A 27707-nucleotide genomic window follows, 5' to 3' on the forward strand; every position below is an offset into this window, starting at 1 on the left:
AGCAACATTCTTTGAAGGTACTTTGTCTAGGTTCTAGAAAAACAAAATGAAATCAGATTGGTTCACCAGTTATTTAAGTACTTAAAATTCTTTTTTACTTCTTTGCCAGAAAAAGATGGGGGTGGGAGGTAGGGATGAGGAGGAGAAGCTTCTATTATCTATGGTAAGATCCGATTTAACTCTTATAATAAGTACATCTCCCAATAACTATTTGAAATGTAAAGCAGATGACTTCTTTTAGTTTTCAACAAAGCTTCACATAGATGTCTTATGATCTAAGAAAAATGCAAAATAAATAGTAATAATACAAATAATAATTTCATTGATTCCTTGATCTCATTGATGTGGGCACTTTTATCAGTGAAAAGTGCCATGCATCCTTGCCTTCTCACCCTGTGTGAGTCCTAGAAAGAAGAATCTAAAATGGAGACCTTTCTTAGTAGGAAGTTTTTTCACAGAAATGAGAATTTTGCTTTCTACCATATGCCTTTCATTAACCTGCACAATGAACAGGTGAAGTAATTATAACAAGTTAATAATGCATTTTATACAGTATGGGCTGCTGGCCTACTTGCCAATTTTTAATTGTCTCCTTGAAGGAAGAAAATGATTTAACTTAGGCCCCAGCAACTAATGGCCTTTACCTTGTTATAGCCACAGACTACAAGCCCATGCCTGGCCATCCAGCTTTGTAAACATATGCTACTGGTTGAAAAGGAGACTATGAGAACAGCACAAATCCATCACCACTTCTGGAAATACAACTCAGAGTACTCACCTCATTATCTAGTCCTTGGATTTGAAGGGTAATAGTCTTTGCTGTCTTATTTGAATAGTAAGGAAAGACTTTGTTTTAATCTTGTTTAGAAATTTTGGAGAAAACATTCATTGCATTTTGTATCATTTTTGGTAAGAAGCTGAATATCATCACCATTACCACTTCTGCATAAAGAAAAAGGATATATGTTTTTGGTAATGTTAAAAAAACAAAACAAAACATGGTGACTAATTATGATTATCTAAATGGATTGTCATTGTAGTCCTTATGTGACAAAAACCCATTCACTTCCCTGATGTTAAAGCAAGAAACCAGAGTCAGGTATTGTTACTGAATTTTTCTTTACCTACATTTCTCAAATACAGAAGTGGAACATTATGCTAATACTCATATGAAAACTTGAGTTTCATTCCAGAATTTAATGAAAAGAAAAACTATACCCTAGGTATTAACTATACTAAAAGGCCAATAATCTGAATTTTGTATTAATAATTTTTTAAAAACCAATCTCCTTATCTGTGGTAATCTAGAGATAAGCTGAAAATAGGCTGAATTTTACAGATTGTAAAATTCAGTCAGTGGATAGTAGATAGCTATTAGAATTTGGATCTCTGGATTCCATATTTTAACATAAACCTATTATTAAATCAGAAAGTTAGAAATTAGTTTTACAGTATTTCCTGTTATTTAGTTTTAGACTGTATCCTATAGCCAATTCACTTGGAGCAGTTTCAGTCCATAGCAGGAAAGGAACAGCAAAAATCTTAACAGAACTTTGGGGAAAAACAATAACAAAACTAACATTTCAAAAACTGATCAGTCCCTTCTTTTAGGACAAAATACAAACTATGTTTGGTACTGAAATCTTTTCAGAATTTGGCTCCAGTGTTCAGATTATTGCCTGTTACTCATATGCTCATCCAGCCAAACTGGCCTATATTTCATGCTGCTATTTCCCTGGTCCTCAGTGTTCATAAAGGACAAGCTGCTTCTAAATTATTCCTCTTCTCCCCTCCCCCCCTCGCATTTTGTATGTTTGATTAGAAAAAAAATAAAGGAAACTCCTGGTGAATAAAATTTCTTTACCTTTACAGATCACCTTCTTTTAGAATCTTGGAGTTGCCGGGGTCACTAAGACATTGAATAATTTAATTTGCCCATTTATTCATTCTGATTTGCCCTCATTTGTCACATAGTCAGCATGTTGGTCAGAATTTGAAGCTAGGTATCCATGACTCAGAAGTCATCTCTCTATTCCATGTCATGCCATTTCTTAGTATGTAGAAAATGAAATAAAGCATATATACATACAAATCTCTCCCATACCCGAGCTGAATGTAAGCTTCTTAAGGATAAGGGTAAAGATTTTGATTTTTGTCTTTATATCCCTTAGTCACTTAGGCCATCACTTGAGTTTTTGTTTTTATAAAAAGTGAAAGGAATCAGTTCAATTTTTTTTTAATTTTATTTAGAATTTTTTTCCACAGTATATATGCATGAGTAATTTTTTTTAAATAATATTATCCCTTGTATTCATTTTTCCAAATTATCCCATCCCCCCCATGACAGGCAATCCCATACATTTTACATATGTTACAATATAACCCAGATACAATATATGTGTGTAAATACCATTTTCTTGTTGCACATTAAGGAATCAGTTCAATTTTAATAAAATGTTGCTGAGATTAAAATTGGTACTTTTAAGCATTTTTACATTCAGTTTCCAAAAAAGGAGAATAGAAGTATTGAGCACATGATTTGTTTGTACTTTAAAAAAAGTCAGACTAAAAACCCTCATAAAAACTCTTGAGTATTCAATCTCAAAATTATATTTCATTTTTCTGAAACTATATGCTGTAGGATATGTGTGTATACATACATATGCAAAATGTCACTGACTAAAAATGATGGGACAGATTAATTGGTTGGATGTTTTTACTTGATTTTTAAGGTGAATGAAGAGGTACCGCTTTCCCCATTAAAAATATCAAGAAAAGGGATTAGGGATTAGCATTGGTACCTGCTAAGTTTTGAGCATCTAAGTTTTGCATATTAGAAACCTTTGACAAAGTATAAAAGTGAATTTAGTGAACTAGTGGGGGAAAATGGGTGGGATTATAAAGGAATTAACATAGGTATTCTTCATTACTCAATAGAGGAATCAATATAGTTGGAAGGGAATTAAGAGGTAGTTTTGAATTTAAAAATTCATTCCAATTAGAAAATTTCTGTCATTTAATCTGATATGTGAATCTGCATTTTTAGATTAGATATTTAAATCTAAAAAAATAGTTCTCATGTAGGGTATTTGATTTAATGAAGTAAAATTTTTTTTGATCAACTTTCAAACTTACTGAGTTAAGAAAGGGGGAACAAGTTTAATAGTATACTATGAGACATTCAAGAGAAGCAAGCTTTATATCAGGATACAAAGGAATAATAATAGACTATAATAAAGTGAATGTTTATATTATGATTTGAGGTTTGTTAAGTGCTTTGTAAATAATCTCATTTGATCCTCACAGCAATCCTGGGATGAGATATACTATTTATTCCCATTTTACAGATGAGGGAACTGAGGCAAAATTTCTTTGCTCAGTCAACACTGCTAGTAAGTGTATGAGAATCTGGTATTCCTAAGTCCCAAGTACACTAGCACTTTTTGCATGCCTTTTTTTTTTTTTTTTTTTTTTTTTTTTTTTTTTTTTATACAGTGGTCTACATCTTTACAGTTGACATACACAATGAAAGGTCCTTCTTGAGTTTGCTGATAATATTTTTGAATTACTCTAGCGAATGTAGGCTTGAATGGTTTACAGATAATTGACAAATGTAAAGAAACTTTTATAAATTTGTTCAAAACCCAATGGATATTGAAAGCACGATGTGCTAATTGAACATTGGTTGTTAACAAATAACATCAAGTTGGATGTATTTTAAGATTTTTAATAAATATTTATATGCTTCATAGTTTCATTAAAGCCTGTTGCACTTAAGGTCAGAATTTATATCATGTTAATGGTTTGCTTTTCATAGATGACATATTGATTGCATCAAGCCCAGAATATTACATTATAAAATCTTTTTAGCAGTGGTAAAAATTGAACCATCAGGAAAAACTGGAGAAATAATTAAATTTTAAAAAAAAAGCTCATAGCCTTTCATAATTATAATTAAGTAGTATTTCATTTGATCTTTGTAACAAGCATATTAGATAAGAGTAATTGGTCCCATTTTACAAATAAGGAAACTGAGGAGAGAAGTGAATTAATAACTAGGACCCAGGTCTTCTTGATTTCAGATTCACTATCAATTCACCATGCCATACTGCTTCTTTACATGTATATCATAAAAGAATTTTGATAAAATAAACTGGTTTCAGCAATGAATGAGAATTGAAAATCAGCCTGAAATGCAATGAGGAAATAGCATAGGACTTTCAGTGATGGCAAACTATTTTTTGCCATATATCTCTTAAGACTATGTTATGATTATACTGTATTTTTGTGAGTTCTTTTGCCTAAAAATATTTAAAGATGTCTAGTAGATATAAGTAAATATTAGTGAAGACTTGGCATAAAATATTCATGAGGCAATGTAATTAATGGCTAGAGATTTAGGTTGGTTGGTCAATGGTGTAATGATGGCAATTCTCATGGTAATTCTGTTATTTGAAAAGAAGATATTTTGTATTTTGAGTGGAAGATTTGTGGGAAAACTGATAAGAAATAACGCAAACTACAAATCTTTTTGTTGGTAGAGTTTGAAAATAAACTGATAGCAGTCATATAATTGTTTTATGTATTGCTGGATAATCATATAGGATGTTAATTGTATTTTTAAAATTCTATCTCCACAAGCATTGTTTACAGTCATATTTCTCAAGGTCTGATACCTTTACAAACTGCTTTTTGAAGTTGAAAATCTAATTATAGTAAGGCATTGTGAAAGTTAAAGAACCCCTGCCCCACAATGTTTAAAAATTATCGAAGTCCAAAGTCTTTGCCACTAATATTAAAAAAAAAAAAGTTCTGCTCTTTTTTTTTTTTTTTTTTTTTAATCCTTGAAAGATTCTTCTTTTTAAGTAATTAAGATGTCATAAGACAAGGGCCCTAGATGGATTCACATAAGAATAGCAACCTCCTCTTCTTATTCCTTGAAGGAATTGAGAGCAATAGTACACTTAAAAGAAGCTTCTAATTACCTTATTTATTTGAAATATTTCTTGTATTCACTTCTAACCTGTTGGAGAGCTCCTTGAGGACAGTTAAAGAAGGAACAAAATGCTTTTTAGGAAAATGGGGAAAAAAAAGATTTGCCAATTTAAATTAAGCAACTGTTTGATGAAACAAACTCTTGGTTGCCTAAACTCTGAATCCTTTCAAACCTGAATGAAGTAATTAAGATTCTTATCAATTGGGACTTTGAATTGACATGTTACATGGCTGTGAGCATAAGAGACTGTGCCAGTTGGATTATTTTTCTAATCTGGAAAAAAAAAATTAGATTTAGAATAATTATTTCTGCAGGCTTGGGCCTACAACAGAACAGTTTAGAATTTTCCACAGCATATTGCATGATCGAAGATGCTCTTCATCAAGGATCTTTTAAAGTATTCTAAATGGAGACAGACAAGAATATCTAATTTTCCTGTAGGCCTTATAAAATTAAAGGAATATGGATAATGTGAGGCAATATGGTGGAGTTAATAGTTTAGAAGACTTGAATTCTTGCTCCATCCTTGTCACTAGTTTTGTGTCCTTTGGGCCAGTTACTTATCTTATTGCCCTCAGGCAATTTTCTTTAAGAATATAGTCATTATTCCTACTCCATATTAGGTTCTTCTCTCCTCCCCCAATATAACTTTTTCCTATTTATGGTCATTAAAAACAGAGCATGATCTTTACAAAAGTCACACAAATTCAGAAAAGATGTGTACATTGAAGGACAGGTTAGGTAACTCCTTACTTGGAAAAGACTTCTAGTACAGGATTAGAATTTTCTATTACTAAATTGCAAGGGTATTGCATGACACAGACTTTTTCTCATTAATTCAAGGCTTTATAGCTAAAAGTTAAAGCCAGATTTGAACCTTTGTCTTTCTTACTCAAGCCTATCATATCATCCACTATGCTGTGCTGTCCATATTCCTCATATTTTAAAGACATTTTCCTTAGATTCTCCAAATTTGCCACTATGACAAACTGACTCTGAATGGTATTCTGAAAGATAATTGTTTACAAAACAAAAGATTAGAAAGTTAATGCAAATTTTTAAGTGATTCATTTTTTTTTAAAAAGATTCACATCTGATTCCAACCTAAATTAAAATGTTAGTGCTTTAGAAATACTTTACATACATTGTTAATTTAATTTAAAACCAGAGATTTTTTTTAGCTGTTTTGGGGGGAGAGGACAGAGAGAACCTATAATTTCATTTTTCAGGTCTGGGTGACAGAAAATTGTAGAAAATTCAGGTTGAAAACTATGTAAAATAATCTATCAAGTCAAAACATTGTAACTGTCAGATTCCTACTTAAATGCTAAGAAACAAAAATCATTCCTAAAGAAGTAGCTTTCAGAAAGGGGTTAAACTGAAACATTTTAAACATTATTCCCATTGAAATAAACACTGGTATTTCTAAAAGAGCACTTTTAATGTCAATGATTTTATTAACTACAGTAATTTTTTTTTTTTTTTTAATTATGGCATGAAATGTAAATAGTGTGAGTAAACTGAGAAGATACTTAAAAATTCATCTGGCACTTAAGTAATATTTCATGTTTTCAAAATTCTTTACACATATGATATCTTATTCTCCCCCAAATCTATAAGGTACGTTGTATTTTTATTTATTCCCCATTTACATATGAAGAAACAGGCTGATGGAAATTATGTGACAATCACATAATAAGTTACACAACATTTGAAGTAGAAATTGATGTACTTGACTCTTAAACCTCTAATTGTGCCTTTACACATGATGTTTCTCATAAATTAGGATGTCACTTGTTCTTTAATAGGAACGGTAAGCATATTACAAAAACTGAATAGATCGATTATACTTTTTTCATTTTTGGAAAAAGGCACACCAGTCTTGTCTGCTAAAAATTCAGTGCTGACCCAGATCTTTTCTATTGCATTATAGTCCTTTTTGCTTTACTCTTGCACTATTACATTTGGAACCATGGCTTTTTTACATGAGTCAACTATAGCAAATGTTAATTATATATCTGTTATGTACAAGGTACTGTGTACTAAGTTTAGTGATATATAGACAAAAAATAAAGTAGTCCCTACACTGAAAATGCTCATGTTCTCCAGATACTTACTAATTTTCTTCTACTCCGCTCAGCCATACCATAAATTTATCTTCATCTTAGATTTTTAATTTTTAATCAATTTCTCTAATAGTATTACCTTTCCAAATAGATATACTTCTTATATATATGACAAAACCTCTCAACCTTGAGCTTTCCTGAAGGGACCATTTCTATTTCCACAACCAAACTTGCTACTGAATTTTATCGCCACTTCACTCTATTACACTGAAACTGCTCTCAAAGAAAATTTAATTGCTAGATCTTTTTTGAATTCCACAATGTGGAATACAGTAGTGTTGACCACTATTGTTAACTTTCAGATACTCTATGTCACTGCATATGTAACTTTCCTTCCATGAAGAATCATCCAATGTCTTTCATGGCTCCCCTTTCTCTGTTTTTTTTCCAAAGTAAGAGATCCCCAAAAGTTTGTATTAAGATACCTTCCTCTCAGTATTTTTTTTTTTCATTGATTAACTAGTACCCATGGTTTCAGTTATCTACTCAGTAATTCCCTACTGTGGATTTCAAGCTCCAGACTCATTTACCATACATGCACATGTAGACTTTTGATCAGCTCTCAAAACAGGGGATCTTAAACTGAATTTGTCATCTTCCCCTCATTTTCTCCAATCCTCTGAAAATCTGTTCTAGTTTGTTAACTTATTTCTGTTGAGTATCATGATTTTTCCCAATTACTGTGGTTCAAAACCCCAGAATTATCTATACTCCAGGTCTGATCAGGTTGCAAAAATGATTGTACATTTTCAATTTCTGATCTGCTTGCATACACCTTGATATTCTTTCATTGTAGTGGCATTTCTAAATTCATTTACGCCCTCATATGATGATAATACCTCCATAGTGAAAAACTGGGTGATGGAATTTAGCACCAGATGTTATACTAATGATCACAATTCATTCTCTTCACTGGATTGGAAGTAGAGCAGAAAGATCAAACACCAAAGATTCTAAAGGTAAATCTCTGAAAATAGTTGAAATAAGTCATATTTGAAATATATAAAAGGCTTACTCCTTTCAAAGGATGACTTATTTTGATCTATATATTGCAACAATTCCGGGAATTGATAACAGAATGGCTAAAAGCATAAATTGCTGCTATGTGCCAGGTACTATACTAAGAACTTAAATGCCAGCTGGTAAAAAAGTTGTGCTGTTTGATTCTTTATTGCTATGATAGCTAACCCAAATATCTTTAAGTGCTTTACAATTTTCTCATTTTGATCTTAGCAAAACCCTGAGAGGTAGATGCTAGTACCACTTCCATTTTACAGATAAGAAAAATCACATAATTATTGTCAGAATCTGGATTGTTAACTCCAGATCTAGAGCTCCAGTCATTTTGCTGCCTAGAATTCCAGTGGTGAAATATGACATAATGTAGAGCTGGGGTGGTTGGGCTAGAGTTCATCATGATATTTCTTTGCCTCCCACAACTAAACTCTGTCTAGGTATTCAGAATGGTCTATAATCTGGTGTGATGATATCATTTAATGTTCCTTCTAGTTCCCCATCTTTTCTGCCTGACTTGAAATAGCTCCTTAATAACAAAGCAATAAAGTATGCTCATTCCCACCTCTATTTCTTTGTTCATATTGTATTGCCTTTTCACTTTTCCAAATTTTCCTTTAAACTCTAGATCACTAAAGTCTTACCTTTTCTACAGGGCTTTTATTTAGGACTGCAGAAAGGCAGAAATAGTAAATGCTTCCTAATCTGATAATGATGCAATAAAAACTACATTCAATAAAGTACCAGGGAAAGACAGACCAAAAACCAATAATTTAAAGAATGAAGGAATCAAACAAATCACAGAAATAATACAAAGTGTATGGGATACAGCCATAGCAGTTATTAGGGGAAATTTTATCTAAATAGTCAAATATAAGAGAAAAAGATAAGTGAATTGGGCATGCAACTAAAAAGCTTGAAAAAGAAACAAATTAGAAAAACCCAATTAAATACCAAATTAGAAATTCTGAAAATCAGATTAATAAAATTAAGTTGGTTTTGTGGAAAAAAAAAAAAAAGAAAAGAAATAGTTAAGCCTTTGGTTAATTTGCTTAGAAAAAGGGGAAAAAATTACCAATATCAAAAATGAAAAGGGTAAACTTCCCACCAAGGAAGAAACTAAAGCAATAATTAGCAGCTATTTTGCCCAACTGTATACCACCAATAAGTCTAACAATCTAATTGAAATGGATTAATATTTATAAAAATTCACCCAGATTATCTGAAAAAATAAATTATTAAACCCCATTTTAGGAAAAGAAATTGAATAAACCATTAATGAACTCCCTAAGAAAACACTGTTAACAGACCCTTACATTCCATCATACATACTCCTTTAACAATGAAAGTAAAGACAACAATGAATTTATACATCTGGATGCCTGTTTAAATTCATTTTTAGTTATTTCTCTTTAAAAACTTACTAGAATTTGCTATTAATAGCATATTTGGAATTTAACCTTCAGATTAGATTGTCTTTCACTTCATTTTTAAAAAAAATAAGCCTTTAAATAATGCTTACTGCACTAACTTTAAAAATATAAGATGATCTTCTAAAGGAGATCAGTGGCCATTTAAAAGATTCACAATCCACATAGGAAGAACCAAATGAATGAAAAATTGCATACTGTTTTGATCAAGTGTGTGACCTATTGAATTAGCCCAATGGTGTCTCTGGTTTGGACAGACACTTGAAAATGAGTTGGATTCAGAATTATAAGGAAAAAAGGTTTATTAACAATTATCCCAAATTTTTTTTTAATTTAATTTTTAATTTTTTTTAAAATTTCAAGCAGTGTTCTAATTTTTAAAAGTTCCAATAACATCAGAATTCTTATTCCTTTATTAAATTTGTTTCTATGCCCTTAAAAATCCTCTTATCTCACATCCGTTCTGTTATTTTATTTTAATCAAAGAATACAAAAGGATTGCTTAAAAACTTGACTGCTTTTCTCTTGAAGATAATGCCTTTTTTCTTCCTGAGGTCGAGTTTATTCACTAATTTATCTTTGAAAGGCATCTTTGCATTTACATTATTATTGTCATGTATATTTTCCTCTTGGTTCCACTCTTTTAAAATTCCATCTTTTTGACATCATTCTTTTTTGGTGATGCTCTATATCAGTGAGTTATGAAATACTACGGTCTCTGAAGAATGAAAAACAAGTGATTTCAAGATGAATGAATGGATGCTTGGTGAGTATAAGGAAGAAACAGCATAGGTTATTATCAAAGTGCAAGGAATGCTATAAAGGATGGAGGCTGAAGGTGTAGTAATAATTTCAAATAACTGATGTATACACCCAAGTGTGGCACTTGTAGTTAAGAAAAATTTAGATTTAAAGCAAGTTTCTTGCAGGTTAGATTTCCTTGAAGGACATGCACTAAAAATCACATAGGGAAGGCATGGATTCTACTTAAGTTCTGGGAGTGTCCACATCACTGAAATCCTTTAAAGTCTTAAAAATTATGTTAAATATTGTTAATGACTTTAAGAGAGCAAAGGAGAGAGCTAGGGGATGAAGCTCAGTTGATATTTTAAAAAACCTTTAATATTGACTAGATTTTCTTGTAATTTTCCAAAGTAATACCACCTAATAAAATATGTACTGCAACTCCCACATTTAGTTTGTTGCTTTAGTTTTTTAAATAAAGGAACTGGTACAAAATAAGAATTTCATAATTGGAGGCAATTTTCAAAATAATTTCGTTTAGAACAGTTTAGTACAAAAGTAAATCAATTTTCATATGGAGATAGTCCTCCTGAAACAATTTTTATAACCTTTAAAGAAGCAATGAAGCATATGAAAAATGATAGTTTAAGTGACTTAACCAAAGTCATTTAGTGATTGAGTTGGGATTATTATACAAACTTATGATTACCATACCCAAAACACCTAAGTATGCTGCCTTATAAATAAGAGTGGAAAGAAAACCAATTGTACACAGCATTTTAGGTCTCAGTACCTTCTTAGAAATTACTTTTTATTTCCTTGGGAATTCCCACTGGGAAAAGCAGAAGGCAAAATCGAACATATGGTCTTTGAAAGCAGGAGTATTCTTTTTGACTTCCTATGCACCTTATTTTTAGTTTTGTCCAACCTATTTGGTGCTCTCTTAACAAAGATAAATTTGACAGATGAGGAAATAGGCAAACAAGGTTATTTGGAATGTAATGTGACTTGTTCATGGTTACACAGGTAATAAGTATCTGAGGTATGATTGACCTTGGAAAGCTGAATGTCAGTGACTCCAGGCCTAGTAAATTATCTGCTGATTCCTGATTACTGTTGAAGCTAGAGGGCTGACCCATGAGATCTCCAGGGGAATGAAATACAAAGAATGCTGGGCTTGGAGTTAGGAAGACCAGAGTTTGAATTGTTTTCCAGACACTTAGTAGGGAATTTTTCCTTGGATCCTTGACCTCTCTGCCTCACTTGGCTGTAAAAAGGGATACCAATAGTCCCTGCCTTCCGAGGGTTATTGTGAAGATCAAATGATCTTAAAAGTAAAAGCTCTGGGCAAACCTTAAGTGATCTATGTTAACTATTAACTATTATCAGTATTAGTAATTTTAGCTTTGCCATAAGCTATGGGCCACTTCATTTTTCTGAGCCTCAGTTTCCTTACTGTAAGGTGAAGTTGAACTATATGATCACTAAGGGCTCAACTTTTTAACTTTTGTTATAAATAACTGATAGATTGTAGTGAACAAATTAGGGAATCTGAAATTAGTACATTACCTTATTCTCTATTATATTTCCCACAGTTAGTATACCAAATTTTTTCTTTTCTCCAGATTTCTAAACCATCTTCAGTATTCCATCCTTTTAGCCAAGGCCCACATTTCACTGATAAAAGTAAAGATGCTATTAGTGCTTTAAGAAATACAAAGGTATGTTTCATAAATATCCCTTGATCTTCACAAGAAGCCTGAGAAGGTGCAGGTTGGGCAGTGGATAAAGCAGTGGCCCTGAAGTCAGTAGGACCTGAGTTCAAATGCAGCCTCAGACACTAGCTGTGTGACCCTGGACAAGTCACTTAACCTCAATGCTTACAAAAATACCTGTTCAGGTAGGTGTTATTTTTATCCTTATTTTACTCATGATGCACAAGATTTAAGTGACTTGTCTGTAGGAAAATATTGCTAGTAAATTGAGGTTGGGTTTCAACTAGGTCTTCTTTCCAGTGCTCCTTTTTCCACCCCAATTCAACTTTTTAAAACTCCCTCTTTACATTAAAAAAAACCTCTGCCATTAATCCAATTTCTTGGTCCTTGTCCTTTGTAATGCTATCCTCCCTTAACACCCACTGCTCCCACACATCATCTGATCTTTAAAAATTTTTACCATCTATATGTGATAACATGTTCTTCCTTGTCGCCTATAAACAAGTACAGATCTCTCAAACTATGTCCTATACATTTCCATTTTACATCCAGACTCCTACAAAAAATTATTCTATGTACTTTCTCTTCACTTCTTAACCCTTTTCAATCTCATCACTCAATTAAGACCACTCCACAGTTGCCATTGATCTCTTGATTGCAATCTTTAAGATGTTTGTGGCTTTTGCAAACTACTGACTGATCACTCATTTTTTGTCTTGATATTGTTTTTGTTTTTGTGTTGTCATTGTCTAGCTTCAAATAAAATAGTTGGTCAATAACTTGGTCACAGGTTGTTACTTTGAATTCCTGCCAAAAAGTTGTCTACATGGAATTTCAACACTTTATTCAGTAGAAAGGAAACTGTCTTTTAATAAAATATAAAAAAATCTCAATTGATGAAGTAATCAAGAAGTATTTATCAAGGACTTACTGTGTGCCAGGCTAAGGGATAATGAGGATGCATAGATAATTAGACAAAAAAAAAAAATAGACCTTACTTACCTTCAGGGAGCTTACATGCTAATAGGAAGATAGCATTTAAACAAATGAGTGTGTGTGTGTGTGTGTGTGTGTGTGTGTGTGTGTGTGTGTGTGTGTATATGATAAAAAGTATATGGAAGATAACTTTAGAAGATAAAGTTCAACTTGAGCTATAATTTCAACCACTTGAATTAGCAAATTAGCAGAGTGATGTGGTGGAAATTGATTTTGAAACCAGAGAGCTTGAATTCAAATGCTGCCTCTGCTACCTAATGCCTGCCTAAATGACCTTAAAAAAAAATCACTTAAATTTTCTGGTGTTTAAGATTTTTAATCTTTAAAAATGAGAATGTTCTCTTAGATGGTTATTAAGGTGCCTTCTGTCTAAAACTTATGGTAATCAGAAAAAACTATAATTCTTAGTGGCTTTTGCAGATTGTTAGAATAAGAGAAAATTTGCTAGAAAATAATGACAACACATATGAAACTACTAAGAATTAGGCTTACTTGGTTTGATGGCTAATGAAGCATTTCCCCACAGTAAGAGTTGGCAAATTTACAAGTTTTTCCACAGTGGGGATGGCTTAAAACAGTATACATGTGTATATGTGTATGGATGTATATAAAGCTTTCTCCCACTCTCCAGGTGCCCTATGTCATCTCCAGGGCCAAACTTTCATAAGCTGGCTTTTCAGTCTTTTAATATTTTACTTCCCCACCTACTTGCTGTTCCTTATACAAAACACTTCATTTCTCATTATGGAGCGTTTTCTCTGTTTTAAGCCTGAAATGCCCTCTTTATTTCTGCCTTGTGGCTAAAATCCTAGCTATAATCCCATGAGAAGCCTTTCCTGAGTTCCCATAATTGTGGATGTCTTTTCTCTGTTGAATATTCCCAATTTATCATGTTTGTTTCTGTGTGTGTATGGTGTAGTGTGTAATTGTTTCAATGTTGTTTTCCCTCTTCTTTAATGTCTGTTGATAGAGCTTTACATAGATGAATTATTCAATTAAGACCTTGATTCCCTATCAGGGGTCTTATTATTTGCTGCTGTCTCTCCAGGCAGCTTTATCTGGGCATGCTGTGAATTGTGTACTACTAAAGTATTTTAAAACACTTCTTAACCTGATATTACCCGTCAATTTAATTATCCTCAATGACAAGCAGCTAAAGTAAAGCGAGAAGCATTATTAATTACAGGAACCCACAGCATTTAATACGCAACTTTACCGGCTCAGCAAATTTCTGGGGATGGTGGTGGTGGTGGTGGTATAGGGGTCTTTTTGGAACCGCCGGATACATACACTGTTCAAGGCCAGGGCTGAAGTTGAGACCAGAATAGCATGCATCTCAAGAATGGAAAACGTCTGAAATGTGAGCTACTAAATATGGAGGGGGAGGTTGACTGGCCTAAGACCGCAGCGAGCAGAAAGGTCTCCTGACTACGCCTGGCTCGAGCTGTTAAGGGTGGGCGTGGGTCCCGGGGCTAGGGACCGACCTTGACCGGGTTAGCAGAAGGCCCTTCCAGTAAAGCGCTGGGGAAGGAGGACGGGTCAAATTCCAAGGCACTCCGGACACTCAGTATCCACGAGGGAACCGAAAGCGCTAGCGTGGCCTAACAAGATCTAAATTAGATCCGACGATAAACGTTCTCTCTGGATTCAAGAAACTGCGCACTCGGGAGTGCTAAAATGTTCCTTACTAGGACTACTTGAGTTCCTATTGGTCTCCCAAGTTGAAGATACGCCTCTCAGGGGCTGGAGAAAGCTCCTACTCTTTCCTATCACCGGATCTTTTGATTGGCAGGTAAGACTGTCCAATGGGGGCAGGAGGTCTGGGGTTGGTCCAATACGATGGGCTTTAGGCCGCGACGCGCGGAGTTTGAGTAGTCTGTGTTTGCTGACGGCTGCCGCCGCTGCAGCAGCTGGGAGGACCTGGCGTGAGCCGCGGGGACTAAGTCGAAAGACTGACTCGAGCCTGGACAGTTGAAGCTAGTGCGAGCGCTTGGTTCCCGGTGGCCTCTCGAGGGGCCTAGCGGTGCGAGAGGTAAGTGAGCGGATCCCGGCGCAGAGTCCACGGGGAGGCCCCGCTTTCTGCCGCCTTGTTCCCCAAGGTGTTCACAGAGCCCCGGAAGCCGAGGACCTGGGTGAGAGAGGGAAGTGGAGGAGACTGGGATCTGGGCCTCGACTCCGGGGCCCGGTCCAACTTCGAAGCACACTGGTCATTAATATTACCTTGGACGTTCTTCTTCCTCGGTTTCTTCTCCTTAGAATGACCTAGACTAAATTACAAATTATTTGTTCAGTCATTTTCAGCCCTGTCTGACTTTTCGTGACTCCACTTGGGGTTTTCATGGCAGAGAAACTAGAGTTTGCCGTTTTCCTCTCCCAACTAATTTTACAGATGAGCAACTGATGTAAACAGCGTTAAGTGACATGCTTAGGGTCGTACAGCTAATGTCTAGTGGAGGTAGCGTTTGAATTCAGATACTCTGGATTCACTGCCCCTCCTAGTTGATCCCGAGTCAGAAAGAGGTCACATCCAGCTTCGGCGGTTCTGTGTCCCAGGCCTGTCTCGTTTCCCTGCCCTGAGATTAGAGTTTAAAGAGACTCGCTCCTCTCTAGGAGTTTACAGTTTTAAAATACTGTTTAAATGCTGATAAACCCTTTCTCCAGATGTGCTAATCCTAACTGAACACTCATGCATTCCAAATGCTAACGATCGTGGGCCCTAAACAAGTGTTTATTTACTGCTAGTGCAAACTACTTTATGCTGTTGTGATTCTAGGAAATATGGAAAGTTGAAAATGGTTGTTCTCCTCATTATCGTTTACAGGAATGAACCTTTGTTCAGAACTTTTATCAATTGGTTGACTTGATCAAATTAACTTAAACCCCTCCTCCCCCTCCCTCCCCCCACCAAAACATATCTTCTGGTTGCACAAAGATGACATTGAACTAGGACTCGCCCTCAAAGAGTTAACATTCTATCTGGGAGAGAGAATAGTTCATATATTGATATAAAGAAAACTAATACTCAGTTCAGGAGAGGGCAAATATCATCCGCTCTTGGTATCCAGAAAGGCCTCATAAAAGTTCTAAGGAGTCAGGAAGAAGTGAATTCCAGTTATGGTAGCTTTGGCAAAGGAAAGTAGAATATAGTGATATATGAAGAACGTTAAAAAGGGCCATTTTTCTGGATGGTATAAAATTGGTCGGAGTCAGGTTTAAAGTTGTCTTTCAAGGCCAGAAGTTTATATTTGACTCCAGAAGTAATAGAGGTCCCCTAGAATTGAAGTATGTGGGGTAAAGAAAAGGATATAAATTGGCAACTAGATTGGGAAGGGAAAAGACTTGAAACTTTGAGTACAGTTAAGAGGTCTCATTTTTTTTTTTTTTTTTCCCTGAGGCTGGGGTTAAGTGACTTGCCAAGGGTGACACAGCTAGGAAGTGTTAAGTGTCTGAGACCAGATTTGAACTGGGGCCCTCCTGAATTCCGGGCTGGTGCTCTATCCATTGGGCCACCTAGCTGCCCCCAAGAGGTCTCATCTAAACAAAAGGTGATGAGGGCTTGAACTTGAGAAACAGACATGAATGGATATAAGGGGCAACATGTGCAGGAATTGACAGAATTTGGTAACAGAATAAAAGTGACTGAGTTTTCAAATAGGAAGGTGGAATCCTCAGCAGAAATGGGGAAATTCTGGAAAGAGGGAAGGTTTGGGAGGAAAGAGTTTCATTCTTTGGTATGTTGAGTTTGAGATAGTTAAGGGACATTCATTTGGCAGTGGTCAATAAGTAGTTGATACTGAGTATGAAAGTTAGAAGAGCTACTAAAATTTACTAGTTTAAAATTACTTTAAGGAACCCTTTAGAATTTAGCCATATAAAGATAATTCAACTGAATTGATGAAATCAAGATTAGAGTTGCACCTACCCTTTTGGTATATCCACAAGAGTTGTGATGAGGATAATGATCTAGCAAAAGAGACTGAGGATTGTTCAGATAAGAGGAAAACCAACAGACTTAATTTCATGAAAACCCAAACAGGAAGGAGTATCACTTCAGGTCAATAGGATGATTAACAGTATTAATGATGCATAGAACTCAAGGATGAAGATGAAGAAACCATCAGATTTGTTGTAGCTAGTGATTTTGGAGTGCAGTTTTGATGGAATGAAGAAGTTGGAAGCTGTAAAACATTGAGGAAATGTAGGTAAGGAAATTATTCATTATTTTTCTTAGAATTTAGCTATGATAAGGAAGAGAAATGATTGATGGCAGAAATATTGGGATCAAAAGAGGGTTTTTTATAAGAACTGGAGAAATCTGGATTTGTAGACATTTGGAAGGAACCTATATTTCTATGTATGTTTATAAACACAGTACATTTTTTGTAGGAAAGGCCAATTATTAGTGGGGGAACTGGGAAGGGCTTTTTAAAGTTGTGGCTTTTGAGCTAATCTTTGAGGGAAACTAGGGTGAATTCTCACAAGAGGAGGAATTCTATTTCAGCTCAAGGGCGCAGTCTGTGCTAGACAGGTTAGATGCAGAGTGGCCTGCCATGGGAAATAACAAATAACCACTTGCCAGGGAGATGAATTAGGACAATAGTTCTGGGAGAGTTATTAGTCTGTAAACATATTTTAGAGAGAGACTATGACAGAGGACCTCAAATCAGTAAGAAACCTTTAAATTTTACTGAACTAGGGAGTGATATGGTTAGACCTATTTTAGAAATATTAGTTTGAGTGATGTGTCATAAAAAGAAATTAATCTAGTTTTGAAAAGCCTGAAAATAAAATAAATCATATACTCTAGTAAAAGATCTAAATTTGAAGTGGTTTAGCAAGAAAAATAATTGGGGAGTTGAGAAAACTAAATTTAGACACTTAGCTGCCCTGAGCTATCCAATTGTTTAATGAGGTTATCTTTGGAAGTTTTTTAGTGATAATCTTTATGGCTACTTTGTCTGATATATTGTTGTAGTGACACTGTTCATGTGAATTAGACCAGATAACCTATTTAAGGCACCTTCTAATTCATAAGTCCTTGATTCTGTAAATTCAATAGTAATAGTAACTACCAGCTTGGAGAACTGATGGAAGTTTTAGGGGTTAGTTTTTTATAAGTTTCAAATGAATATATAATTCTGTATTTGAATACCCCACTACTAAGAGAGTATACTTAGCTTCTTTCTGGCACATTTCTTCCAATAGCCTCCTTCCTTCCAGAATAATTCTTATTCAGGATGGAGTTGTTTTTGGGTGTCTGCTTTATATCCTTTAACACAATTTTCATGCCAGTTTCTCCTATAAAGTCATGAAGTCTAAAATTTTCCCACATCTGACATATTTGTCCTTTTATTTTCAGTTAGAAAAAAATTGGAAAATATTATTCTGAGTCCAGTGTTTTATTGAACTTAACATTCTACCATTTCAGTGTCAATGTCTCTCATGTTGAATCTCCTCAGACAGTTCCTGGAATATTTTGGCATTCCCATAGAACAGGTAAATATATTTCACCAGACAAATGACCTCATTGTACTTGTCTTTAAGTTGTTTTAGATGAATTTAAAAATGTAGACATTTAGTCTAAGGCAACATTTACATTTCTTGTTAGGTAGAAAGAATGCACATTGCTTAGTGTGTAAGAGATTGAACATGGTAATGTTCCTTTTTCTAGGCCTTTATTCAACAACCACTTTTTGTGTCCCATACTTCTAGCTTCAACTGTGATCACAAAAGAACTTAAAGAACATACATAGATTCTACTGTTAAGGAATTTTTATAAAATAGCTGGGTCAAAAAGAAGATACAGATAAGATAATTTGTTAGCAACTATGAGATTTGTATTTATTTTGTACTTTAAAATATGAATTTGAAGGGGAGGGATTGATGGAAATATAGTATTGGGCAAAGGCACTTTGATATCAGTGGATCAGCAATAGTAATTGATTACCTACTGTGCTAGTAAGCAGGTGATTCAAAAAATTATAGGGCAGTCAGTCCTTAAGGAATTTATAAAAATAGCAAAGCTAATAATCAGTCAATCAGCAAGCATATTTAAAATGCCTACTTTCTGTTGGATACTCTTCTATGGATTCAGACAGAAAGAGACATTTTTCTATTCTCATGAGCTTACATTTTTGATAGGATCATATGCATATATATAAACATATACAAATAAAAGTGATTTTGCTGAGTAGGTCACAAATTTCTAAGGAGATCAGGAAAAACTTCATATAGAAGACAGTACTTGACCATAGAATCATGGACAGTCATATGGGACCTTAGAGATAACTAGTTCAAATTTCTCATTTTATTCATGAGGAAACCGAGGCCTTAAGAGTTTTAACTTGCTGAGGTCATATAGGTAATAAGCACCACAGGGATATTTGAACTCCCTTGTTTTTGACCTCTGAACTATTGAGTTTCCTTTAGTTGAATGGTGAAGGAAAGTAGCAATTTCAAGAAGCAAAAATGAGAAAATACATCCTAGGCAGCCAGGGACTCTAGTGTATTTAGTGTTGGGCCTATAGGCCAGAAGTCTTGACTCAGGGTTTCAAATCCTGCCTCAAAAACTGTGTCTATGTGACCTTGAGCAAGTCACATAACTTCTGCTTGCTTCAGTTTTTTAAAGAAGGTAAATGGAGGTGATAAGAGCCCCTAACTCACAGGGTTCTCTTTGAATGATCAAATGAAGTAGTATTTGTAATCAATTTAGCATAATATCTGACACGTAGTAGCTTCTTAAGAAATGTTTTTGCCCCCTCCCCATTTCCCTAGAAAGGATATTGCTTTATTTGGAATGGTTAAGTTTTTTCCAAAATAATAATTATTGTTTATTTTTTTTGTGGGGTTTTGGGAACAGTTTACACCAATATGGGAAGCTCATGCAAATGGTCGAAGTATTATTCGAGTTATAGTGACACGTTTACCTTCAAATCTCTTTTCAAGAACAGATTTGTACCAGATATGGTCCACTGTAAGTAAATGTCATTTTTTCTCTCTGATAGTCGCCAAAAAGTCTTTGTTTATAGTTACTCAATCTTCTCTCTTGTTTCTTTGTTTTTATGTAATTTTATTTTAATTTTTTAATTTTCAGATCCAAATTCTCTCCTCCCTCCACTCTCATAGCCATTGAGAAGGCAAGAAATGTGATACTCTTTATATGTAAGAAATCATGCAAAACATAGCCATATTATGATAAAAAGAAGCAAAAAAGATAAAGAAGTAGAAAAAAAAGACATGTTTTAATTTGCACTCAGTTTCATTGGTTATATGGAAGTAGTATTTCTCATCATGAGTTTTTTATAATTGTTGTGGATCATGTATTGACTGGAGTAGCCAAGTCTTCAATAGTTTATCATCAGTATAACATTGCTATCACTGTGCAATGTTCTTTTACTGCTGCTTGCTTTGTATTAGTTCTCATAAGTATCTCTCGGTTTTTTAAAACAATCCCTTTCATCATTTCTTACATCACATAATATTCCATCACAAATCATATACCACTGTTAGATATTTCTCACTTGATGAGCATCTCCTCAGTTTGCAATTCTTTGTTATCCTGCAAAAACTGCTATTTGTATTTTTGTTTAAATAGGTCCCTTCCCTTTTCTTTGCTGCATTGGAAATATCAAAGGATATGCAGAATTTTATAGTCCTTTGTTCGTAGTTACAAATTGTTCTTAAAAATGGATCAGTTTACAAATTAACCAATAGTATACCCACATCCTCTTTAGCATTTGTCTTTTCTTTTTCTGTCATGTTAAGACAACCAGATGGGTGTGAAGTAGTACATCAGAATTTTAATTTTCATATTTCTAATTACTATTAGTACTTTAGAGCATTTTTTTATATAGCTATTGATAACTTTTATTTTTCTGAAAACTGCCTGTTCACATTCTTTGACCACTTACCAATTAGAGAATGGCTTTTATTTTTATAAATTTGACTCAGTTCTCATTTGAGAAAAATGATTTTTGTCAGAGAAACGATATAAATCCCCCTCCCCCCCGATTTTTTCTATTTTCTTCTAAATTTTCACTGCATTAATTTTATTTGGGCAAACTTTTAAAAATCTAATGTAATCAAAATTTAGCTTCCATGATCTTCTCATTTCTTTTTTGGGTCATAAATGCTCCCATAGATATAACAGGTAATTTTTTCATACTCCCTTCATTGACATCAGATAGCACCTTTTATTTCTAAATCATTTGCCCATTTTAATCTTAATCATGATACATAGTGTGAGATATTGGTCTATATTTCGTTTTTGTGTATATATAATTTTATTATTTCTATCTATATTATTTGCCATTTGTACATTAAATGAAAATTTTATATCTATTGGTCAGACTTGCTATTTGATTTTTGAAATTAGTAGAAATAGAACAAAGCAAATGAGGTAATTCTTTTTTTTTTTTTTTTAAAGTTTTCTTGTTCATGTCATAAGTAAATGATTTTTTGTAATTTTTGCCTAAAACAAGTTTTTCTGTCAAACTACCTTATTGCCTCTATTTTGCTAGGAGAAAGTTTGGGGAGGTTAGGTTTGATTTCTGGAATAAAATTTTAAAATACTTTTATAGTCTGTTCTATATGTTAGTAAGGCTTTTGACAAACATTTCATGATATAATTGTGGAAATGATGATTTGTAGGCTGGGTGATAGGGAAGAATGGTAGCTGATTAAAATATGTATAACATATTGATTGACAATATATAACACTGACTAATATCAGTTTGACTGATGGTCTCTGTTAAAATGTTCCTTGAATTTGTCTTTCTCATTATTTTTATTAGTGACTTTAGATGAGAAAATAGATGGTATCACATAATAAATTTGAAGACAACACAAAAGCTACTACATTAGATGATAGACTGGAATAATGGGGGTAAATTTATATAATTTAATAGGAATAAATATAAACCTTCAAAATTTAAAAGGTTTTTTGGTACTAGTATAGAGAGACATGAAGCTAGAAGATAGTTTATGTGAAGGAAATTTAGGTGTTTCATAAAGTTCCTTCCAACTCCAAAGGCTTCAATTTAATGTACTTTTTGTATGTGTTGTTGACACTAGATTTTTAAACTGGTTTGCTAAAATAAATGTTTAAGTTTATTTTTACATTTAAATAGATTTTACCAATATGGGAAAATAAGGAATATGGATCTACTCGAAGTATTGTTCGTAGTATTGGGAAAATTCTTCCTTTAGAACCTTGTCCAAGACCTAATTTTGAGGTAAGTCGATTATGGCATTATTTGATTTAGCATTCTGGGTCCTGCTAAGCATGAAGTATAAGGTTTAGGAATAAAAGAGAAATGAAAAAAATACTTTTAGTGAATTTAAAATCTGATTCAGAAAATGAGTCATTTTACTTTTGATCTGATGTGAACTTTTTATCTTTTTCCACAAGTCCTCCTCTAGGAACTTCACTTCTACATCAGTAGCTATCTACCAGACATTTTAAACTGACAGGCCTGATGGCACCTCAAAAACTGATCTCATTTTCTTCTAAAAAATTTTCCACTCAAATTTTCCTGTTAAATGTGCTATCCTTCTTAGACTCTCAGATTCATATTCAAAATCTGGCATTATTTTCAACTCTTCTCTCTTGTTGATCTGTTTCCAAAATATACTCCTTCTAGAATCTCAATTTTTCTCACATCTGACCTCTTCTTTATCTTAGTGCTGACCCTATCACCCTTTGCCTAGTTCTTTGTCTATTCTGAACTTGAATACTAGCAAAAAAAAAGCATTTCCTTAAACATGAGAAATAAAGAGGATTACCTAGGAAATCTTGAATCTGTTTCATACCCATTAATTTCAAAATGATCCTTGTCTGTGCTTTGTTCTGAACTTTTTTCCCATCTGTATATTTAAAAAAATATTTCACTCTATTTTGATGTTACTATGGCTAATTGCCTTCTTTTCACACTAACCTCTTTTCTTTCAGTGCTTTCTTTATTGGTTCTAGGATAAAATATAAACTGTTTAGCTTTTTTAAAAATTAAATTAAATTCCTCCTCCCCCCATTACATGTAAAAACAATTTTAACATTTTTTTTTTTTTTTTCACATTTTGAGTTGTAAATTCTCTCCCTTCTTTCGTCTTCCATTGAGAAGGCAAGCAATTGCCCAAGTATAGGGAATGGAGTAGGGTCCTGCCCCAGCGTCAGCAAAGGGACGTCTTTAATTTTCTGACCAGTTGTTCAACCTCTTACCCTGGTCTGTGGACTGAGGGTTCAGAAACTATTCCTGTGGTCAGTTTCTCAGTTGGCTCTCAAGGCCTGTTCCTGGTTTTCTGGGGCCTGGTTTACACTGGCACAGTGTGCACTGGACCGTGCAACAGCCCTTTCTTGGTGAACTTCTAAGTTGTCTTGGGCTTGAAAATTCTTTCACTAGAATTTGCTTTGAGACATTATTTAAGGGAGGGGCTTAGAGAGAGCTTAGGGGAGACTTTGCTTTTTCTCCACCAGCTTGTCTCCATCTGCTTTTTAGCTTTCAAAGCCCTTTACAACCTAGCTCCCACCTATCTTTTCATCTTCATTGGATATTATTCCCCCTCCTGCACTCTGCTACTTCATGAATTCTATTTCTATTTCTCACAAGGAGATGGAAAAATCAGACCAAAAGGGAAAAAAAAGATGAAAATACCATGCTTCAATTCATATTCAATCTCTAAAGTTCTCTCTCTGGATGTAGATAGCATTTTCCATCCCAAGTCTATTGGAATTGCCTCTTCAAGTTATTTTTCAAGTAATTTTGCATCGGATTTGGCTTTTTGTGACCTATTTTGGGGTTTTCTTGGCAAAGATACTGAAGTTAGTCTATTTCCTTATCTAACTCATTTTACAGCTAAGGAAACTGAGGCAGTTAAGCTTTGATGCTGGATTTGAACTTAGGTTTTTCAGATTCAAGGGTCCAGTATTGTATCTGCTGTATCATTAAGGTACCCCAAACTTTTCAACTGGAAAATCTGGGTTCAAGTCCTACCTCTTGATACTTTGTGACCCTTCACTTCATCTTCTTTGAGCATTAATTCCTTAACTATAAAAACATTGATAAGTAGAGAGCTTCTCAGAAAGAAATTCTAATAAGAAAATGAATATAAAGTGTTTTGCAAGAATACAACAGTACGTACTGTGTAGGTGTTCTTAGTTAGTTATTTTCTTATATTCTTTTGAGGTTAACTAAGGAATTTTACTAGAGAAAATGAACAGAATATTACTACTTACTTAGTTTTAGTAAAAAGAATTGTGTAATCACTTCTACTCTTGCTAACTAATGGGAATATACTTATCTTTTAATCATTTTTTACACTTAAATTTTTAAAAAATCCTTTTATTTCTATGAATTATATTTTTTCCTCAAAATTCATTTATCTCTATAGACTTGATCTTTTTTCTCCTTTTTCCTTTAGCTGTTCCAGTACTTACATTCCTTAGACTATGAACAACATGCATCTGCTCTGAGCCCCATAATTCCATCATTTGCTGATATTTTATGGGTGGCAAATGATGAAGAAGCTAGATATGCCAAATTTAGGTAAGCTCATTGTTCTGTAGTGAACTTGCAAAGTTTTTGAATAGATAATGATCTAAATCTTTATAAATTCTAGGTATTTGATAAATTTTTTTTTCCATTTTGTTTTTTTAAAAGCTTTTTATTTTCAAGACATTTGTATGGATAATTTTCAACATTCACTCTTGCAAAACCTTGTGTTCCAATTTTATTCTTTCTTTCCCCCCACTTCCTCTCCTAGATGGTAGGTAGTAATCCAATATATGTTGAACAGGTGCAGTTCTTCTATACATATTTACACAATATTTATAAATGTCTTTTAAAAACTGACATTTTGTTTATTAGATATGCTTTTCTGGTTTTGTCAGTCTATCATGTTGATAAGTAAAAATTAGGGTCAGTGGTGAATAATATATGTAGGAAAAATAAATATTGATCAGAATTATGCCCATTTTTATTAAAATACTCTTTTTAATGTTAGACACAACCTATTTAAAAGCTTGGAATTTTTTGAATAATAAAGAGCACCACTTGATTTGCTATCTGTGGTAGGAGAGATGGAAGGTTTGAGTGTATTTTTGTAGGATACAAATCTTTTCTTACTAATGTAGAAATCTGGATTAAATTACTAGATAATATGTAGTGTGCCCCAAGAATTTCCATATTTATATAATTATAACTTGGGTTTAATTATTATGTTATGGAATGATAAATTTAATCTAATATTCTATTTAATTTTCCCACATTTGCCATTATGGGATATTTATTTTCAAGGAATTAGAATACAGTAAATTTACTTACCATTTCTTTTAATAGGATCTTCAGGTTAAAATCATGACTTATTCTTGTAACGTTGAAGTGTTTTTGTTGTTAAAGTTCAGAATAAAAGAGTAAAGTTTTTTTAAAAAGGGATTAGCAGGATTTTACAAATTCAGAGGTCACAACTTATTTTCAAATAATTGAATGGTAGTTTTAGACCTTGCTATGTATGTTGCTTATCAGTTACCAAAAAATTTCATTTAGAAATATATGGTCTTAATGTAGTATTGGTATATACAAAAAAGTCCTTTGTCAATTGAGTAGATCACTCTATTGAGAATTTGTAGAAAGATGTGTGATTCATAGGATGAGAGGGAATGGATGTGTGATAAGCATCAGTGGAGAGAGCACACTTGTTGATATTTTAGTCATTTTATTTGGATTACACCAAATTGCTTCTCAAAGTAGGTGTTCATTGCTTTACTAACAATATACCAGTGTGCTTATTTTCCTACAACAACTGCGACATTGACTCTTTTCATCTTTTGTACTCCTTTCCAATTTGCTAAGTGTAAGGTAAAATAAATCCAAGGTTATTATGAATTTTATTTTTCTTGTTAGTAATTTGTAGCATTCTTTCACATAATAGCTATTAATGATTTGCAATTTCTTTTGTTAACTATTCATATCCTTTCACTGCTTTGCTAGAGCTAATTAATAAATTTAGTAATACAAATATATAAAAGTTTTTAAAAATATTTGTAAAATTCTAGTTAGTACTAGAGATTGGAGAGTGAGTATAGCCTGTCTGCAGGAAAAAAGTTATGTCCTTTTCCCTAGAAATTTTTTAGTTATTTTTTTTCTCTTTATAGAAATTGTATGTGGAAAAATTATGAGGACAAAACTGAATTTTTCAATCCACTGCCTCCATCTTTAGTTCCTTTGTCACCTGTTTTAAGACAAAGAAAGCAAATAAATGATCTTCCTGTTACTGAAGCAGCAATTAAAAAAATAGCTGCCCTTGAAGATGAGCTAACCATGCTTCGTTCCCAGATTGCTACAATTGTTGGAATGCAAGAAGTGGAAAACAGGTCTTTTGGTAAGTTTACTTCAGCTTTTATTTTGATAATTCTTAACTAGTATTTTAATCAGTCTTACAGTCCAAACCATGAAGGTATTCCTATATAACATACTAAACTGATGGTTGTCCACCTTCTGCTTTGAGACCTAAAGAAAGGCTTGTTGGGACAGCTAGATGGGCTTAAGGGGATAGATAAGAAGTCCTAAAATCAGAAGGACCTGAGTTCAAATTCCAGATACTTAATACTTCCTAGCTGTATGACTTTAGGCAAGCCACTTAATCTCAGCAAAAACAAAAAAAGAAAGAAAAAAAAAAGGTCTGTTGCTTACTGTAGAGTTCTGAGTTCCCGATTCTTTCAAAATTATTTGTCTTTACCATATCCGTATCTTTGTATAAATTCTTTTCTTCTCTTTACTCTGAGTTCATACTGGCCAATAATATTCCATTACATTTATATACCATTGCATGTTATTCCCCACTTTTTGGGTCCCCCCCCCCCAATCGTCTTATTCCTTGCTGTCTTAAAAAGAGCTATATGTTTTTTCATATCCTTATTATGAGTTTGCTTTATTTAGGACTAACTACTCTTCCACCAATTCCCCCATCTTCCATATCCCTTTTGCATGAGATGAATGTATGTATATATATGTATGTGTTCTCTTTTCTTGCCAAGTTCAGATGAAATTGAGTTTCAAGTATCAGTTCCATCACCTCCTTTCTCAACCTACTTTTTTCTTGGATGTAAGTCATTGCATAATGTCACTTATTTTTAGAAATGGTTGGATTTTTTTGCCTGGTTTCTTTCAAACTACTTGGGGATGTTTACAGATCAATCTTAAGAACCAATTTGTAACTTTCAGAATCAGTTATTAGGCCTGATTAGGTCATGAGTTTAAATCTGTTCACAGATACTATTTATGTGATGCTGGACAAGTCACTAATTCAGTTTACCTCAGTTTTCTCATCTGTAAAATGAACTGAAGAGGGTAATTACCAAGAAAATTCCAAATGGGGTCTTGAAGTGATAGACACAGTTGAAATGAAGAATAATGAAATTTAATTACATTCACATTCTTTTCCTTTTTTTCATTACTTTACCTCATTAATCTGCTTTTTCTTAAGCTTTTGTTCCAGGTTCTTAAGATTCATTAATTATTCCCACCTACCTATCAGTCCACTATGGACTATTTTTCCTTAACTTTAGGCTTTCGCATTTTTAACAACAGTGGATATTGTAGAACACTTAAGTCTAGAGTCAGTCAGAAGAAATACTTAAGCTCAAATCTAGTCTCAGATACTTATTAGCTGTGTGATCCTGTGTAATTCATTT

At 33.6% G+C, this 27707-nt stretch overlaps 1 protein-coding gene across 4 annotated transcripts in view; it reads left to right on the forward strand.

Annotated features, from left to right (window-relative positions):
• MTFR2 (mitochondrial fission regulator 2) overlaps positions 1-27707 on the forward strand; it is a 42525-nt gene that overhangs the window by 619 nt on the left and 14199 nt on the right. Inside the window, exons 2-7 of one of the 4 annotated variants that reach the window (XM_074309761.1) lie at positions 655-15053; positions 18450-18517; positions 19881-19994; positions 22150-22254; positions 24437-24561; positions 26169-26395. In XM_074309761.1, the coding sequence (XP_074165862.1) occupies positions 18455-18517; positions 19881-19994; positions 22150-22254; positions 24437-24561; positions 26169-26395 (634 nt within the window). In that variant the 5' untranslated portion in view covers positions 655-15053; positions 18450-18454. The remainder of the gene's footprint in view (positions 1-654; positions 15054-18449; positions 18518-19880; positions 19995-22149; positions 22255-24436; positions 24562-26168; positions 26396-27707) is intronic. The other 3 variants (XM_074309762.1, XM_074309763.1, XM_074309760.1) reach the window with 3 other exon arrangements.

Source organism: Sminthopsis crassicaudata, chromosome 4, assembly GCF_048593235.1.
Source record: "Sminthopsis crassicaudata isolate SCR6 chromosome 4, ASM4859323v1, whole genome shotgun sequence".
NCBI classification, from domain to species: Eukaryota; Metazoa; Chordata; class Mammalia; order Dasyuromorphia; family Dasyuridae; genus Sminthopsis; species Sminthopsis crassicaudata.